The sequence below is a fragment of the Rhinolophus sinicus genome, linkage group LG05 (assembly GCF_036562045.2).
Source record: "Rhinolophus sinicus isolate RSC01 linkage group LG05, ASM3656204v1, whole genome shotgun sequence".
NCBI classification, from domain to species: Eukaryota; Metazoa; Chordata; class Mammalia; order Chiroptera; family Rhinolophidae; genus Rhinolophus; species Rhinolophus sinicus.
The window spans coordinates 49,575,791-49,593,139 of NC_133755.1; the positions used below are offsets into that span (position 1 = coordinate 49,575,791).

Genomic DNA, 17,349 nt, shown 5'->3' on the forward strand with positions numbered 1-17,349 from the left:
CTTTAGTTTCTTATGTTAATGCTGGTCTCTCTCATATATAGTATATATATATATATATATATATATATATATATATATATTCATATATATTATATATGACATATGTCATATTGATGCAGCTCACATTCATATAACAGATACATTAGAACCTCACAGGAAAGTGCATAGCAGGGAGGTCTGTGGATTTCCCAGCTGTCCTTATGGCCCCATTATCTTGTATTATTTCATTTATGTCTCCACATAACATCTGGAAGAGAAAGTAGGTCTCAGAAAATGACAGCATTGGAAAGAAACCAACCAACCAACCAACCAACCAACCAACCAACCAACCAACCAACCAAAAGTTGTTCTCTGAAACTTAAAACTCTTAGGATGACCTGACGTAAGAAATAAAACAAAGTGTAAATCATTTATTTTAATTAGGTCCATTTTAATAAAGTGTATAGGAGTTTACAACTCAAACAATTATTCATAAAAACTATCAGATACATAAAATAGATCACACGAAGAGTGCAGTAACATAATCCAATAGTCTGCAAATCAGAGGTATTGCAAAAACTGTTAAGATTGACTTTATAAATGTCCTTTCCCATGTTCACAGCCCTTGAGATTGCATGCACATATTGTTCTTGAAGTCTGATGACCTCAATACTCCTTACAGCTAGGTCGACCTCCTCATTCAGTCAACTCAAAATCCAATCAGCAGAGGGAGCTCACCTCTTCTCCATGGAATGAGCATGGTCCTTGGCCTGTATTTGGTTTCTATCCCCTAAAAAATGACATTAAACGTTCCCTCTTTCAAAGCAACATCTCGCAGGCCTTGTGGTGTTCTGGTCACTGCTGCCCTCCCAACACTACATGTGAGCCAAGGATTCAGGACAAACCGCAGTGGGTTTCATCCTTGTGGATGAGAAGAGCATACTTACTGTAGAAATGAGGCTAAGGCAATGGCTGATTTCCCCCCAACCTTTATCTAGAATAACTTTAGTTTTTACTCAGAGAACTGTTGGCAAAGGGAACCAAATTTACTCATGCCAAATCCCTACTGTCACCTTTGGTATTCTTTGGATGCCTTTATTAGGAGGTCTTGTTAGCATCATGGCAGAAAACATGATACACACACACACACACACACACTCCATTCACACTCCCCAAACAGGAGTTTTTGGTAGACTCAAGAGTACAACTGACTTGCCATTTCAGAGTGAAAAGGCTACATTGTCTTTTACTCCCAAAGTGTTTTTAACTAACATTGGGAAAAACCATTTCTGCAATTCCTTACCAAAATGAATCAAATAGATCCCTTTAAAGTGCATATAAGGTTCTATTATAATGCAATGCAGATTTCATTTACTTGATTTCAAGAAAATATTGTTACTATAAACTCAAAACACTGTCACACATATTGAAATTGCTGGGAAGTAGCTCAGACTAAATTTCTAATGTAATTTACAAGTTACGGGAATACTGGACTAAGCCACCAGTGTGCTGGTCAACATTTAGTCATTTTTATAAGCTATTCTCGAGTCCCTTCACACATAAACTTGCCCTGGGCCCTTGTTACATCAAGGTGAGGAGATGCCTTTGGGTTGTGTTTCCAGAGTAAGGCGGGGGTTCTGCCACCCTTCCTTCATCCTTTCTTCTAGTCCGTAAGAAATGGGGAAGGTGAGCCATTTCATTCTTATTTTGCATTATTCCAGTGTGGTGAGCTTATCACAGGCTAGGCTAAAATTTTTTATTGTAAACTGTTTACAATAGAAAGAGAGGCAAATAAAAATTAACATGATCATTCACTCATACCTCTCATCATCCACTTACTGGTATGGTCCTAATAGGGGCACGTCGTATGAGGAAATAAAGTGGGAACAAGAACAAGGACGATTAGCCAGGAAGACTTGCAGGGATAGAGAAAGAGCAGGAAAGAGCTATGTCTGGAAGTGTTTTAATGACGGTGTCTTGGGCACCACACATAGAGGCCTATTTCCTAATAAAAGTCAAGATGCAAATGAGGCAGGTAGGACCAGAAGTCTAGAGAGCAAGGTGGCATTCTGGGAATCAAGACACTGCTAGTGTGGATTCCCACATTTGAGCTAAGCCAGCTTGTTGTTTTCAGCAACCTAGCGAATTTGTTTTGTAGCAAAAGGACACCAAAACAAGTCCCAATCAGATACTTTTTATTTTCAAGCATTTTGAAATCCCTCAAGTGAACTTCACAAGTCACAAGTTTGCAAATGTTCTGGTGGTTAAAAACAAAAAAGAACAACAACAAAAAAACCAAACAAGTTGTACTTGACAAAGGCATTGGAAAAACTACGAATTTAAATTACATGATTTCACTTAAAATCTTCATGTTTACTCCATCAGGCAGGACTGGAGGATTAGAACTCAGAGGCGGTTACAGCGTTTACAGGTGCACCTGCCTCCTTAGAAGCTGTGGTTCTTTCAGCGGCTTTCCTATGTATCTTTCATCAAAGTAATCTGGGTTCCATATTTCTCAGTAATTTTGCAGTTTTCTCAAAAACTGCATCTGTGTGACCATCCCACAGTCAACTGGCTTATGTTCTCCAATTTCAATTCCAAAGACATAGCAGAGAATAACATATTTATTAAAGGGATCTAAGTGACTCCATTTTACGTTGTATACTTCCTACTACCCTTCTCTAGTTTCCTATATGATAGTTTCCTATTTGATGTAACACATACATAAAACCAGGATCTATGTTTTGATGACTTTTCTTTATGGAAGCCAAGTACAGCATAATTCAATTTCTATTGTCAGATCACTCTGGTGATTACACTTACTTTAAATAAAACTGAAATCTGCTAGTACTTCATGAGTGAAATGTCCACCAAACAACTAAAAACACTGATACACATGTATTCTAAAACTTAATAAGTAATGGGCCAATAAGATACTGGTATTTTTCCTGGAAGTTTAAAAGAAATCTTGGTTGCCACATGAAATTCGTATCTAATATGGGCACGTAAACACATACTCATTAGCCTACACATATGAAATTTTCAACTCAACAATGAGTGGGCCCAAAATGAAAGAAAGTTTCCCTTAAGTCCTGGCAAGCCTCTGCTTCAGCATAAAATTTTGTTCATTCCATTTTTCAGTCTAACAAGAATTTGGAGCTAAAGGGCTGAATGTGAGCCCAAAAAACAGATGTTAAATATTTTTTCACCAACATAAGGCAATTCATTAATTCAATAGTGCCTGTTAGTCAATTAATGTGGATTCTTTAAGAGTTCATCTGTGTATGTTGCAATTCAATGCTTTATTCTAAACATATTCTGGTTCATTGAGCTCCACTGAAATGAAAAGTCACAAATTCCTGCATTCCCTATCAAATGCGTAAAGCAAATAACACATAACAAACTAAAATAAGAAGTGCAGTATTTTGTTGACCATATATTTTCTTTTTCTCTTTAATTTTATCCGATTGCAGTATAGTTGTTGGAAACATGCATTTACTACTAATTCAAAGCACCCTGAGCACTCCCGATTCCCTTAAAACTAAATTTTCCAGATCTCCAGATTCAGGATGGCCTCTGGCAAGTACATTTTATCTTTCAATGATACATTTACCCTATATGATCCACAGAAGATCACTGCAGAATTCACTAGTTATTAGCTAATAATTAATGTAATCCAATAGTCAAAAAAGTTTCATGTAATCACTAAGAATACAAAAATAATCTGTTTATATTCATTTCCTATTCAAAGAAGGTATTTAGAGTCTCCAACCATCATAACTCTCCAGTGAGAATAAAAAAACAGGTTACAAGCCCATGCTTGACAAATGATACAACTACATAATAAAAATCACCATGATTTTATTGATTTTATCTTGAGAACTAAAATGGCGACTTGATTAGGAGGGAGTGATCAAATAACCAAAGGAAAGACATTTTGCAAGGCTGTTATAGAGGTAATTCTGAATATTTGAAAGAGTGAATCAGAATGACCTTCCACTTTTACGGAGTTTCTGATTTGGGGTGAGAACTCTCCCTGAATATTCCTATCCTCTTAGCTCCTGCCTTTGAGGGCTTTAATTGATAATGACGAAAGGAAGAGTTTGGGGTGCCATATGCATTAGCCGAAACTATTCATTCAACTGGAAAGATAATTTTGCATACACTGTTACATAGGAAAATCAGAAATGATCACTGAGAGAAAGCAAACTCCTAGAATAAACATATAGCATTTAATAAAGTGAAAGACATTTGTTTCTGGCACAATGAAACCTCAGTTGGAGCACCACTGCTGGTAGCTCTGATCCAGTGCCAATTGTTTATTTTTTAACCTGGACATTCGAAATAGGTGGAGACAAAACAAAACTAGAAAAAGTCTTGAAGCAGCTGTTCATATTTTACTGCCAAGATCCCTGAACTTCAAATTTAAAGACTATCACACCTCATCAACTGCAATAGAGTTTGGCATCCACACTTGATTCTTGGATGAATTTCCAGGAATTCTTAAATCATTAATCTGGTTTGGTAAGCAACATTCCCAATTTCTCTAGCTAATGGGGAAAAAAAAATCACTAAAAATCACAGGAAGCTTTCAACTTGAAACATGGTGTAGCAACTCTTTCCATTAAGTTGAATTTAGTCTGAAGTCTTCCCATTGGGACATAAGTTTCATTTTAAGGCACTAATAATAAAGGGTATGAAAACAGCTAAGAATGAAATGGATATTTCCAGAAAGAGAAGACATTTCAAAAACACAAGTCAGTCATCTATCTGGCTTACTTCAACTTCTAAAGAGTAGGGAGAATTGAAAGGTTTTCATGGCTAACTGATTCAGCTCTTTTTCATTTCATTTCCCAAACTTATTTACAAGTTTAAGATTTCTATTTCCTCAAGAGGCAGTAGTGAAAGATGGCAAGGATTTGGAACAATCAAACAAGCAAGCAAACCTAGTTTGTAGCCTAGTCTCATGATTAATGAATTCCATAATGACAGCATGGAGTGTTGAGACCTAAGGTCTTTAAAAGACCACATACCCAGTGGCTGGAACTGTAACGAGGTGCTCTTTCCTATTGTCCTGAGGGGTAAATGTATAAGGATAATTAATTTTTCATGACCAGGCAAATGGAATTTGTTAACTACAAATAGCAAATTCTGGACAAAAATAAATCTATTCAGAAACCGTAGTTTCAGCGGGTTTGAAACTACACCTTCCAATGAATTCAATTTTGCCATGAGAAAAGAACTAAATAAAATAGGGTTCAAGTCAGTTAGTTCAGGAGACAAATGCCACTAAATGATTGACTGTGGAGGTAGGCATGCTGGGACAGGATTATCCTAAAGGAAGAACGCTTCCTGTACACACACACACGCCACACCCATACCTGTGCACTCATACTAATCTATAAAGTGGCGCGGACATGGGGAAGACTCAACACTATGAGACATGAGCACAGATATCCCATCTGTTTGCATTTCTACAGAGGAGAAGGTCAGGCACACATTAAACAAGCACAGACACGCGTGCATGAGGGTCAGCCTGGCTGGCGCAGACTCAAACAGGTGCAGACTCCTTCTAGAGCTGCTGGTTTTACAGGAATGATTAGTATCTGCAGGATGACACTTCCTATGGATGTGCAGGATTTTCATCTTGCATTTCTTTCCAGAAATATCTCCTTTTCAAGAGTATTAAATCAAGTCCTGGAAGGACTAATCTTGATTCCTCAATGATGCCGAACAGGTCTGCAGGAATTAAAACTAATAACAATACGGCCCCTTTGGGGTTGGGGTGAAGTATTTCAAAAAAGCAGAGTTCTGGGTAGAGGTGGAGATGCCTGCAAGTCCAGAAATCGATATAAACAAAAAGAAATAGGCATAACTTAAAGGGGTTTTAACTAAGTATCACTGCTACTGAGTTTGTTGACTGAAGTTCTGCTCTGGTCCATAGAGCTGAAAGACAATAACTGACAATAATTGATATATTTCTTCTTAGGAAGGCTCAGCTGGGAGTGGGGTGGTGGGTTATTGAGGGTGGGGCAGACAGAGGCCCAAGGCTCAGGTATTGCTCCTAAGGTTTCTGCTTGCCTGATTTTGAAGGAAAGGGTGCTAAAGCAAAAGGATCAGCAGCTGGCAGCTCCATAGTCCTGGAGGAAAGGGATGTGATGGAAACAGAGCCAGCTATGGACTGCTTGTTGGTTTGCGAAACAATTTTGTAGGCAGCAATGGGCTGGGCTTCCGGACTTGGCTCATCTTCTGGGCTATAGTGACGAGAGTATTTGGATAAAGACTGGGGGCGGAATGGTTTGCCAGCCATGGGGACTGAGACAGCTTCTTTCTGGGGCTGAGGTCCTTTGTTTCTGTCATTAGGATGGCCCCCCGATTCTAGGGAGGATCCCCTGGGTAAGACGCTGTCAAGATGGTCTGCTGCTTGTACGGAATGGGAGGGGGGGGTGGACTGTTGGGCGAAACCAGCCATGGAATACTGAGATGGGACAGAGGCATATACTGCTCTGTCAAGGCCTGAGAGCAGAGCGACATCATCTGTCTGGCTGAGGAGACTGGTCTGCGCAGGCAATTCCTGGGAGGTGCTCGGGGCAACTGTTAACTCCTCCATACTTTTCTTCTTGGTAAAAGGAGCTCTCAAGAACACGTCCTCTGGCTGGGAAGGAGCCACACTGCCCTTGGAGACAAATGGGGCTTTGGAGAAAATGTCCACATCATCAGTGGGAACCCTTGAGCTCCTGAAGGGGGCGGTGGCAAAAACATCTGGCTCCCCGAGACCATCAGTGGTTGGTTGTGGGAGGACTTGAAATTGATTCTTTCTTCCACCCTGCGCTGCCTTTGCTTGCTCAGTAGAGACTTCCGGCTGAGTGAATGGAATGGCCCCTCCCAGCTTCCCCTGCGGAGGCTTGCAGCTTTCGTCCTCTTCTTCAGATTCCATGAGGAGAGGTCGAGACCCACTGCAGTCTAGCATGTCACCCTCGAGGTCAGTCCCTTCCTCTTCACTGCTGTGGAACGAGCTGTTGCTTGAGGGGCCATCCCTGGCCAAGTAGTCAGATTCTAAATTGTTCTGAGTTTTCATGTCAGGTATTCTGGAGGGGTCTGGATACAGGGGAAGGCCTTTAACACCCGCTGATTCTTTAAAGTGCTCTACAGTTATTACAGGACGGGGGTTGGGCTCTCTCTGGAGACCTAGAAAAGCACAAAATGCAGAATTAATGCGTAGGTCAGTTCAACTCTCCTTGAAACATTTAATGGTCAACCCGCGGCAGAAATATTGTGGGACCAAATAATAGATGTTGGAAATGGAAAAGGAAAAACAGAAAATAAAAGTCAGGCAAGGAAACTGCACACAAACTGGAACACAACCAATCACCGTTTCACATTTTAGAGCATGATAAGCACGATGCACAGGAAAGGAGATGGTGTTAGGCAGACATTGGGCATCACTACGCAATGCTCCTCCGCGCGGGGCTACGCACTGACTCCTGCTCTGCCTGGCAGTGGCTCATGACGGGATGAAAGCAAACCCAGTCACTATCTCCTCACATACCATGATGGCTCTGGATTAGGCAGAAATACTGTCTGGGGACAAACTCAACTCAGTATTTGACATGGTCGTCTGCTCCACACCGCTGGTATCTAAGGACACCCCCTACTCCCGACCCTGACCAGTAGCAGGACGTGGCTGCTTGAGAAATGCAGGTTCACTGGATGATTTACATCACGGGCACTACTCAAATGCACGCCAGTGCTCCAAATACAAGTACTGAAGGCATTTTCTCGGGGCAGGAGACATACTCAAAATCATGTTAATTAAATCACCTTCAGCTGGAGCTTCCCTGGCATTTTTTTTTTTTTCAGTCTTCTAAGTTTGGCAAAGATCTCCTCTGCTTAAATGAATCCATTATAAAGTTCTTGAACGACAAGGAATATGCATGGGAAATCACACAAGTATTTGCAAACTAATATGCTAGTCTATTTCTATCTAGGTAGAGGTGCCTCAGGGTGTTCTGGCTTTTAAAATCAAATAGACAATTATCAGAATGCAAGACAGCTTACCTTCCAAGAAATATTAGCAGGTTAGAAGTATGTCATTGGGCACATGTTAGCAAGAGGGCAGGAAAAAGGCATATGTAACTAAGCAAGAAGAATCCAGAGAAAGGGTGGTTGGGGGTAAAAAGGTATCATTTCATCATGGGTTTCCCAACCCACCAGGATAAGAACATTTGGTACAATGATTTGGATTCTCTAGATGACTTGGAATCTCTATACAGAAGTAATTCAATCATCACCTCCCCACATCACCCTCTCCCCTTCTATGCAAACCATTAGCTGTAGAAACTTCTGCTACATAACAATTATCCCGTTAAAGTTTCAGCTTGAATTAAGCACACAAAACACAGCAGAAGCAGCATCAAAATCAGTTTATTGGGAAACCAGTCATTAGAGACATTACATTGTAAAGAGATGTAGAGAGCTGAACATCTTAGAAGATACTGTACAAAAATACTATGCTTTTCTGAATCCTACAACTTTTTAGCAGTGCTTCTTTTTAAATAGTTGACCTTAAATATTGTTTCCAGAAGCAAAACAGGTGGGTTTCCCCCCATTTTTATTTCCCTAACATTGGAACGCATTTAGTGAATTCCAAATTAGGGTCTTTAAGTTAAATACTGTACTGGTGTCACATGGCTTTCTGAATAGTATTTGAATATGATTTGAAGAGGATAAATTTTTCCTTGCATTACAACTTTAATATATGTACCTGCATGGTGATACGAAAGCATTAGTGGATAGGAAATAAATGAAATACCTTATCCTTGCAATCTATGTGGAAAGACATAATCCTAACCTCTCAGGCAAGTATATTGATATTAGATCTGTCAGTGATTCCCAGATGATGATTTCTGGGAAGAAATTCAAATGACAGGGGGAAGATAAGTTTTCCAAAATAACATTTACCAAGCAGAGTGGTATGAAAGGCCCCCAAAATTCCTTGAACCACTTTCTAACATAGCATCAGCTGGACAAAGTTTTCAGTTGCTAAACTAAGGCACAATTTCTCATCTTCCAAAACTACCCTGAAAGTTGATGTTATTAAGCTGATTCTGTGGATGAGCAAAATATCTCTTGGGAAAAAATGGTAAATTTAGTTAAGCCAATGACCAACTCTGGCATTATACAGATCAATAATGGAAATGAACATGAGTTCGACTGGCGCTAGTGTTTATGGGAAATTTAAATTGATTTCAGTGAAATCAATTTGTGCGCAGAGATTGTTAAAAAGCAGCTACCTATAGAATCTGGGGCACTTTGGATGTGTGCAGTGTTAGATTACATTTTGAAAACTATAAAGTACCCAGCAGAGGTACCCATACCTCGAGTTGGACAGGATGGAAGAACATGCCTAATTTATCAAAATTACGTCTGTTAAAAAGTGGGTTCTTGGTCAAGTCAACTGGAAGCCTGCCAACTCAGAGCATTCTATAACCCTTCATGGTGAGCAACTTACAACTTTTAAAATTCACAGTCACAAAAATACTGTAACATTGAGTTTGAAGGGAAAATTAGTCTCTTGTCTTTCAAAACAAAGCCAGGCCTATTTCCTATCTCTTTCAGCATGAATATGCTTATAGGTCTGGAAAAATACATTTAAAAAATCCTCCTGAGAAGGCCAAGTCTCTCAACCTGTCCATTCCTTTTTAGAAGAGGTACAGTGTGATGGAGGCAGAGTGCAACCACCCTCTGCTAGTCTCCAAGCCTGGCATTCTGGAGACCAAAGAAATTCTGGTAGATATGGAAAAGCGCAGCTATCCCCATTCCCTCCGGGAATTTTGGTGGTGGCAGCACAAGAAACAAAGTAGTCAGGAGAAGGAGAGATTCTAAATAACTGTAAACAGAAGATAGATATTAAATATTGCTGGGAGTTAGAGGTCTTTTTTGGAACATGAGTGTGTTCTTGTAGGGAAAACACATATCTTTAGGGTCAATAGTCCTTGTATATGTAGATAGCCTGGTATTATCAGGAAAATGTGTTTGAAGTAGTCTGCCGACTAGCAATATAGGATTTCCAGTCATTTAACCTCATGCTTTGGTCCAGTTCCTTTTGTAACCGATGGTGTGCATAGCAGATACCCTGTGACCAGAGCTCACTAAATCTAGCCAGCTGCTCCTGTAGGGGGACGAGGGGGCTTAAGCCCAGGACAAGGCCTCACAGTCTGCAAAACGGTCTTCCTTATCATGAAGCCTAAGTAAGGCATTTTTCTAATTCCCCCAAATTGGGTCATATCTCCTTTTATTTTGGTTTAGCACATTAAATTAAGGAAGTAGTCAAAACATTTCTTTTTCTTGCTCTGATGTAGAGTGTGTGCCAGGTTAAGGTTAAACACAGTTTTTGACACTTCCACTAGGGATAATTCCATTTTTGAGGCTCCAAATTATACACCTTTCAGGAAGAGCTCACATGCTTCAGAGAGTAGGGAAGGAGTCCCAGAAAGAGATGACCAGGCAACTATCCTCACTAACTCTCGACTAACTTTCAAAGCAACAAAAAGTGCTGAGTGATTTGGGATAAATTTACCCTGGGAATTTTACAGGATGGACATAGTGAGGGTCATCAGAGTGCTTTCTAGAACATCAAAATCAGAAGAACTAAATTTCAGGCTGGATATTCCTTAGTGCAATATATCATGTACAACCAGAATTTTTACTCTCCCCTATATTAAAAATTGAAATAACCGTTACAGGGAGTATCAAAGACATATTTCTTGCCCAAAACTGAAAACGAAGACTTGGAGTATTGAGACACCTTCTCACATAGTTGACAAGTAGAAAGCAAAATAACCTTTCAGAAGAACTTGAGAAATGCAGCACCAACTGAAATTCACATTCTTGGAGCCAAAACAGAGAATCAGGAGATGTACATCAAACTAATAATTTCCATGACCTTTTGGCTTAGATGATAAAATTAAGCATTTGGTTCTACCATATGCTGTGCAGTTGCATTAAAACCCACGACTGGGGAATAAGGGATCTGAAGGGAGCCAACATTGGCTGGTGCTGTTGTGCCTCTCAAGCCAGTGGAGCAATTAAATGAGAGATTTCTCCCTGGGCATAAAACTGCTGTTGCCAACATAAAATGTTTAATTAAATTGGCCTGGGTATATTGAAGATTAAATTAGAGGAGGATAGCTGCAAATCTGTGCCCCACTTTACAACCCCTGTGTCTGGTTATATCAAATGCAGGCTCACAAGGGTTTCATTCTCCCTGACCACAAGGTGGATGACTCATTAAAATGTCCTCGGCATCTCTCTCACCCGTGTCTGCACTTCCCTAGTGCACAGGTACTTATTGTTACTCAACAATGTGTTTAAATCTTTTTTGTAAAAGTGAGTTTTCAGCTGAGGAAAACAGCAGCTATTTTAAGTTTATTTATATCTCTGAACATCAATGCTCCTGTTTGAACAGGTAAAAGTCTTTATTCCCCTGTATGTTTACATAAGAAATTTGTTTACAGATTTGTTTTTTTATACAATACTTGCGTAGCAATGTTCAAATTTCACATTTACTGCATAAGGTAGCTTCATGTACCTCTGTTTGCTTTGTCTTCTTGGGGAGGACAGGATAAAGACCTGTGGTAAACATACATCCACATGACGAGGGCTGTGCAATAGCAGAGTCGAATGCTCGTAGGAAAAGAGTACATTCAGGACACTACCACCAGGTGGGAACCAAGGGATTGTCTTCTATTCTAGCAACTACCACCATTTGGTAACCTTGCATTACCCAAAGGACCTTTCTCCCCGACCTCAGTGAAAGGAAACCTTGGAGAAACAAAACAGTATCTTGTTACAGACTATTTGAAATGGAAGCCATCCAGGATTCATTGTGACTCAAAAAACCCAAGCACATCCGGGAACATTACTAGCAGGGAAAAGGAAAAGGCTAACTCTATGTTGGTAAAAATGATAGTCTCTAGAGAGGAATAAAAGATAACAGCTTTGTAATATCTGGAGTGTTTCAGGAAAGATTCTTTTTAAACATCCATGCGACAGTTTTCTCTGTTCTGCTTGGCAGCCTCTAATTTGCTTAATTCCTGTCTTTTTTTTTTTTTAATTGAGGCAATGTTGTCATTTTTATCTCCAAACTCGAAGTCAGTGGCTACAGGATCCTGGTAATCTATTATAGACTGAGAAAGTTAAAAACTCCTGCAGATTACAGACAAACTTCATCATAGGAACTTAATTTTGGCCCAAGGAATCTACAGCGTGCATGTATTTCAGATCCCTCCATACCTCTGGGCTCAGGTCAGCCCGAAAGGTCTGCTGCTTCCCATAGCACTGCTGAAAGCAAACCGTTCCTGACTCGGGAAGGCTGGGCTGGTTTGAATCAAAATGATCAACTATCTGTCAGGAGAGTGGGAAAAGGTATTACAAACAAAACCAGTATTTCATCTTGGGAAAAATAGGTTCCTTTTTTGGTTTGTTCCTCTATAATTACTAGCAATCCAAGTTCTATAGTTCTAATTCAGGAAAAGCCAAGTTCAGTATCAAATGACACAAAGTGACAACCTGTTTCAGAGGTATTTTAGATCACTTATCTTTCAATTTCTAAACTATGCTAAAGACAGGTAAATCACAGACATTCCCTTAGTCCGAATATTAAGGAAATTATGATCATTGTCACTTTCCATTGTAAGTTTCTCTCTGGGAATTTTCTATGGATTATTCTTTTTACTATCTTCAGTAGTAACCACTCTACATCTTAGGGTGGTGATTTTGCTTTTGGAAATAGTTAAATGTTACTCAGAACCAAGAGTGGTGGAAAAAGTAGGTCAAGAAAAAAACATACTTTCGGATGCTGAAAGCGATACCAATTAGATAATAACTCATTTTCTTATACCTTATTACCTTCCTTGATGTTGTTTCTAAGAAGAGGAGTTTCAAAAATAACTTAAATGATGGCAGCATCATTAGAATAAGTATCAGCTTCCCAAGTAAAACCAGATGTCTTTGAAGGAAACAACACTCAATTAGATGTCAAAATTCTGATATATCTGGTAAAGTAATCATTAATTATAATCATATTTATAAGTGTCCATTTAAATCTTATCGACTCTGAGGCCCGTGTTTTTAAAAACACTGGGACTTGAATTTGGCAATCTAGCTATTTGAATGCTCTAAAGGGGAAAAAAAAAAACAATTTATGATTTTTTAAAATATAGTTACTACTCCTGCACAGTTGGAATAAAAGCAAATCAGAAACATATGCTTACAGTATTTGCCCATTTTTAAATAGCAGATCATTGATTATACATTTTTAAAAGAATTGAAATCTGATATTGTTTTGTTGTATGCTGTGTGTGTGTGTGTGTGTGTGTGTGTGTGTGTGTGTCTGTGTGTATGTGTAATATTAAAAAAAGGAACATCTATATCCAAAACTCTGTGACGATTTAGGCTTCTATTTGGATAACCAAGAAAGAGCAACCCAGGTTAGTAAAAGTCCATAAAGTCTGTTATAATTCTCTAAAATGTCAATACTGCTATATAATAGAACTACATTAGATACTTGAAGAACATCAGGATATATAAATCCTTCATAGTCCTCTCAAAGCATAATAATATATACTTAGAACCCTAGAATCCCATACTCTTCAAGGTCATCTAGTCCAAATCCACCATTATAAAAACAAGAACAGCAGCTCTGAGAAGTGATGGTGCCTGCTGAAGGTCACACAGACGTGAGTGGCAAAGGTCAGGGTGAGATCCCTATCCTGCCCGTCCAGGCCTCTTCTCCCACCACCCTGCCTCAGATGCTACACCTGTCAAATGAACTGGATGGACTAGAGGATGGGCTCTAAGGTCCCTCTTATAGCTCAGTCTATAGTTCCACAGGTCTATCAACTATCAGCACACTACACTCATCTCAAATAAACGCTTTTAGCACAGGGATGATGCTTTATACCGAAAGGCCCCATTTACCAAGTCACTCACTTGTATTCCTTAATAGAAAACCAGTTCTCTCCTTTGAGGCCCTACTCCTACAGAATTTCATTCATTATTTCCCTCAGGCTTCTCCATCCAGTCTCTGGCTTCTCGTCGGTTCTTTTCATTAACAATCTCCAATAAGCTTTACTGAGCCAGAAAACTGGATAATGTATCTCAATGTAATTACGGGTAATTACACAAAAGGAACAATTTAGAGACACCTAATTTCTAAAGTGTATACTTCAAGGTTTCGAGAAACTGGATATTTAATTATATTTCTAACAGGTATGCATGGAAAAATCAAATTGGAAAACATAGGCATAAAACATTATTCTTATTTAAAAATAAACATTTCCTTCATTAGTTTATACATTCTTTCTATGTCAAGGAAAAAGAATACACTTTTGATCTTCAATAATATTCCTGTCCACAAAGGGGCAAACCAAGTCCCATTTTCATGCTATCCAATCACGGAGAGCTCTTCAAGGATGTCTTTTTTTATCCTTAGCAGGAAGGCTGTGCCTCCCTCAATTCTGGAAATGATCCATTATCCTCACAGAGGCCTTTACTTAGCTCATCTAGTTTCAGCTGGCACGGGAAGTATTTAAAGGAAGAAGGAAGACTGAAAGATTCAGACTTTTCCTCTGGTGCCTTTCAAAGGCGGCTGTCACATTGCTGGGGTCAAAGCTTGACCTCCCAAGTGCAGTGTTTTGCAGACTGTTGTAGCTGTTCAGCTCCCCCCCGCCGCCCCTTAAAGTGCAAACATGAGGAAGAAGAAACAAAAGTACTAGATAGAGAAACAAGCAAATGGACTTGGAATTTTATTTGTACAAATCTTATTAACTGTTTCCCTTCCGATCATGGAAAATGGCACTCAAGGAAGGGAACCACAACGGGCTTTTCCGTGCTCACCTTTTTTCAAAAGGGCGATTTTCTAAAACTGCTTTCCACGTAAGGAAAAAAAAATATACTTCAGTGAGTAAGGACATATACAGAGGGTGACATGAGGCATGTTGTCATGTCATCGCAGGGCCCTTTATTTACTTTATGAACAATAGTCTAAGGTTAGTGAGGAACTATGCTTTGTTTTGTTTTTTTAATCTAGGAAGCCAAGGAAAACCAACTGAACATATTTCACTGGCTGCATCCTTCAATTCAGACATCAGCGAGAAAGAAAGGTAAGTAGCCAGAGTCAAGTTGTGCCCAGCTTGTCAGCATACTTATTTTTGATTATCTGAAAATAAACAACATGCTTAATCTACAAAGACAGAGGACCTGTTGAAAGCTTATAGCAATGCACAAGTCTATTCAAAATGATTCCATATGTTACACTGTAGGACTGCTGTGTAGTTATACAAGGGAAGGAGATCAAAACCCTGTACAGACACCTGATATCAGACTTGAAACGCCAAGTGGAAACAGAACTATTCAGCGTCTTTTATACACAATTTACAATATTTGATTCAAAATAAAAATCACAAGAAAAATACATCTGTTTCTGCTACAATTCCTTCCCCTCCCTCATCCACCCCCCAGTGAAAAGTCTTCTAATAAAAGGTATCATATTACCACCATTGTCTTGTTTTGGTCTAATTCTGAGATCCCGGCTTGGGATAGTTAACATGAAAAGGAATGGCAATACTTGGGATTTATGTAACGTACACATTTTATCCAAGGATCTCAAGCACTTGCAGTCACGTCTCCAGATCTGAGAATCACGGTTCAATGGAAGCCAGAGTGCTGGACGGATGCTGGACAGGTTGCATGGGGTGTAAAATCCCTTGGCTAAGTCAAGGTCAAAGTTGGTTAGCTAGAAGCTGGACATACTTTCTCTTTTCAAACATATACCATCAGTCAGTCAATTTTACCCTCTCTTAAACCACACACCCATCTCTGGGCTACTACCTAGAGTTAAGACCAACTGAAGAAGCCACGTCTTCATAATGCAGCAGGATAAAAAGCAAAAACAGAGAAACACATTCATCAGCATCTGGCCAAAGGAGACCGGGGCTGGGAGGATTGACTTGGGAGGCCATTCCTAGCGAGAATGAGGCAAAGGTATCAATTCACTAGTTTCAGTTACAGTTAAGCTTTTGGTGGAGTCGATTCCAGCAGAGGTGAAGCTCATGGCATCTAGTGCTTGATTTAAGATAATGCTGTTGAAGAAGGGTAATGAGAAAACACAGCAAACTAACAGGGAGGAGCTGGCCAAGGAGTATCTGGAGGGCCAAAGTGATTTTCTTTCCTTATCATTTCTATAGGAGAAGGCAAGGGGTAGGAGATAAGGGCTAGGGGGCCCCTTATTTGCAGATTTTTTAAAAAAATCATTTTTCTTATAATTCCGTAACGAAAATGTGTATTACGGTTATGAAGGTTACAGAACTGCATCTGCTACTGGGTCACGGCTACAGGTCTATGAGCTGATCCACCAGCAGTAAAGACCTGGCTAGGTTGGGAAGACTGGACTCAGAGCTCCCACTGCTGTTTCTAGAGTGCCCACCTGGAAGTGGAGAGATAGGAATTCAGTACAAAACACAGAGGGTTAAGGTTTAGATGTGCAGAGCAAGCAAAGGAGAAAAAAACCAAGACAAAACCCTGGAGAAGCAACAATTTACATTTGCAAACTCTTACACGTTGATTTTTAAACATATAAATAGGCATCCACCACCTCCCGCCAAAAGTTCTGGCATTGTGTGCACATCATACTATGAGCAGGACACCTTGCAAAGAAGATGGTATTTTCAAAAGAATATATATGCGTATTTTGCCTGAGAACTGCTGGCTGTACGCTAATTTCTTGATAACATTGAGTCATCTCCCTGATACAGTAAAAATCAATAATTTTTTCTTTGGGGAGAAATTAGTTAAGAACACTGCAATCAACACATGCTTTAAACAAATATGTAGATGGCACTACGCAATTCAGTGTTTTGTTAGCATGTTCAAATGATTTTAATCCATCAAAGAGGAAAAAGTATGCTCCACAAATGTCCAAAAGATGCAAATGATATCAAAGCACCATTGTTAATCTCTTTGGGAAGAATATTTATTCCAGATGGTTCTAATCATGATTTTTGAAATGGTTAGTACTTTTTTTTTTTTTTTGACACATGCCTTCAGGCTTCTACTGATTGAAGATCACTTTGTTTTTTGGCTTGAGTTACAAAAACCAGCTTTTAGTCCAACTATTACTTTTCCTCTCCCTAAAGAAACAACGTGGTAAGGCTTTAAGATACTTGCATCAGTATATCTGTTTGCATCTCTTATCTAAACTGGTCCAGCCCACAATGATTGTCATTACCCCCAATTTCCTTCATTAAATGTTGCTTTTTTTCCCCCTTGTAGATTAGATACACTACTATTTTGTAGAGAGCTGATGTCAAA

The 17,349-nt window shown here is 39.4% G+C and overlaps 1 protein-coding gene across 13 annotated transcripts in view; it reads right to left on the reverse strand.

Annotated features, from left to right (window-relative positions):
• Positions 1-406: 406 nt before the first annotated feature.
• Positions 407-17,349, reverse strand: part of AAK1 (AP2 associated kinase 1) — a 154,108-nt gene continuing 137,165 nt past the window's right edge. For 10 of the 13 annotated variants that reach the window (XM_074332105.1, XM_074332103.1, XM_074332106.1 and 7 more), the window contains one exon: positions 407-7,167. In XM_074332105.1, coding sequence (XP_074188206.1) covers positions 6,044-7,167 — 1,124 coding nt within the window. In that variant the 3' untranslated portion in view covers positions 407-6,043. Of the gene's footprint in view, positions 7,168-8,037; positions 8,116-8,387; positions 16,466-17,349 lie in introns of those variants that run through there. The other 3 variants (XM_019718510.2, XM_019718505.2, XM_074332111.1) reach the window with 2 other exon arrangements.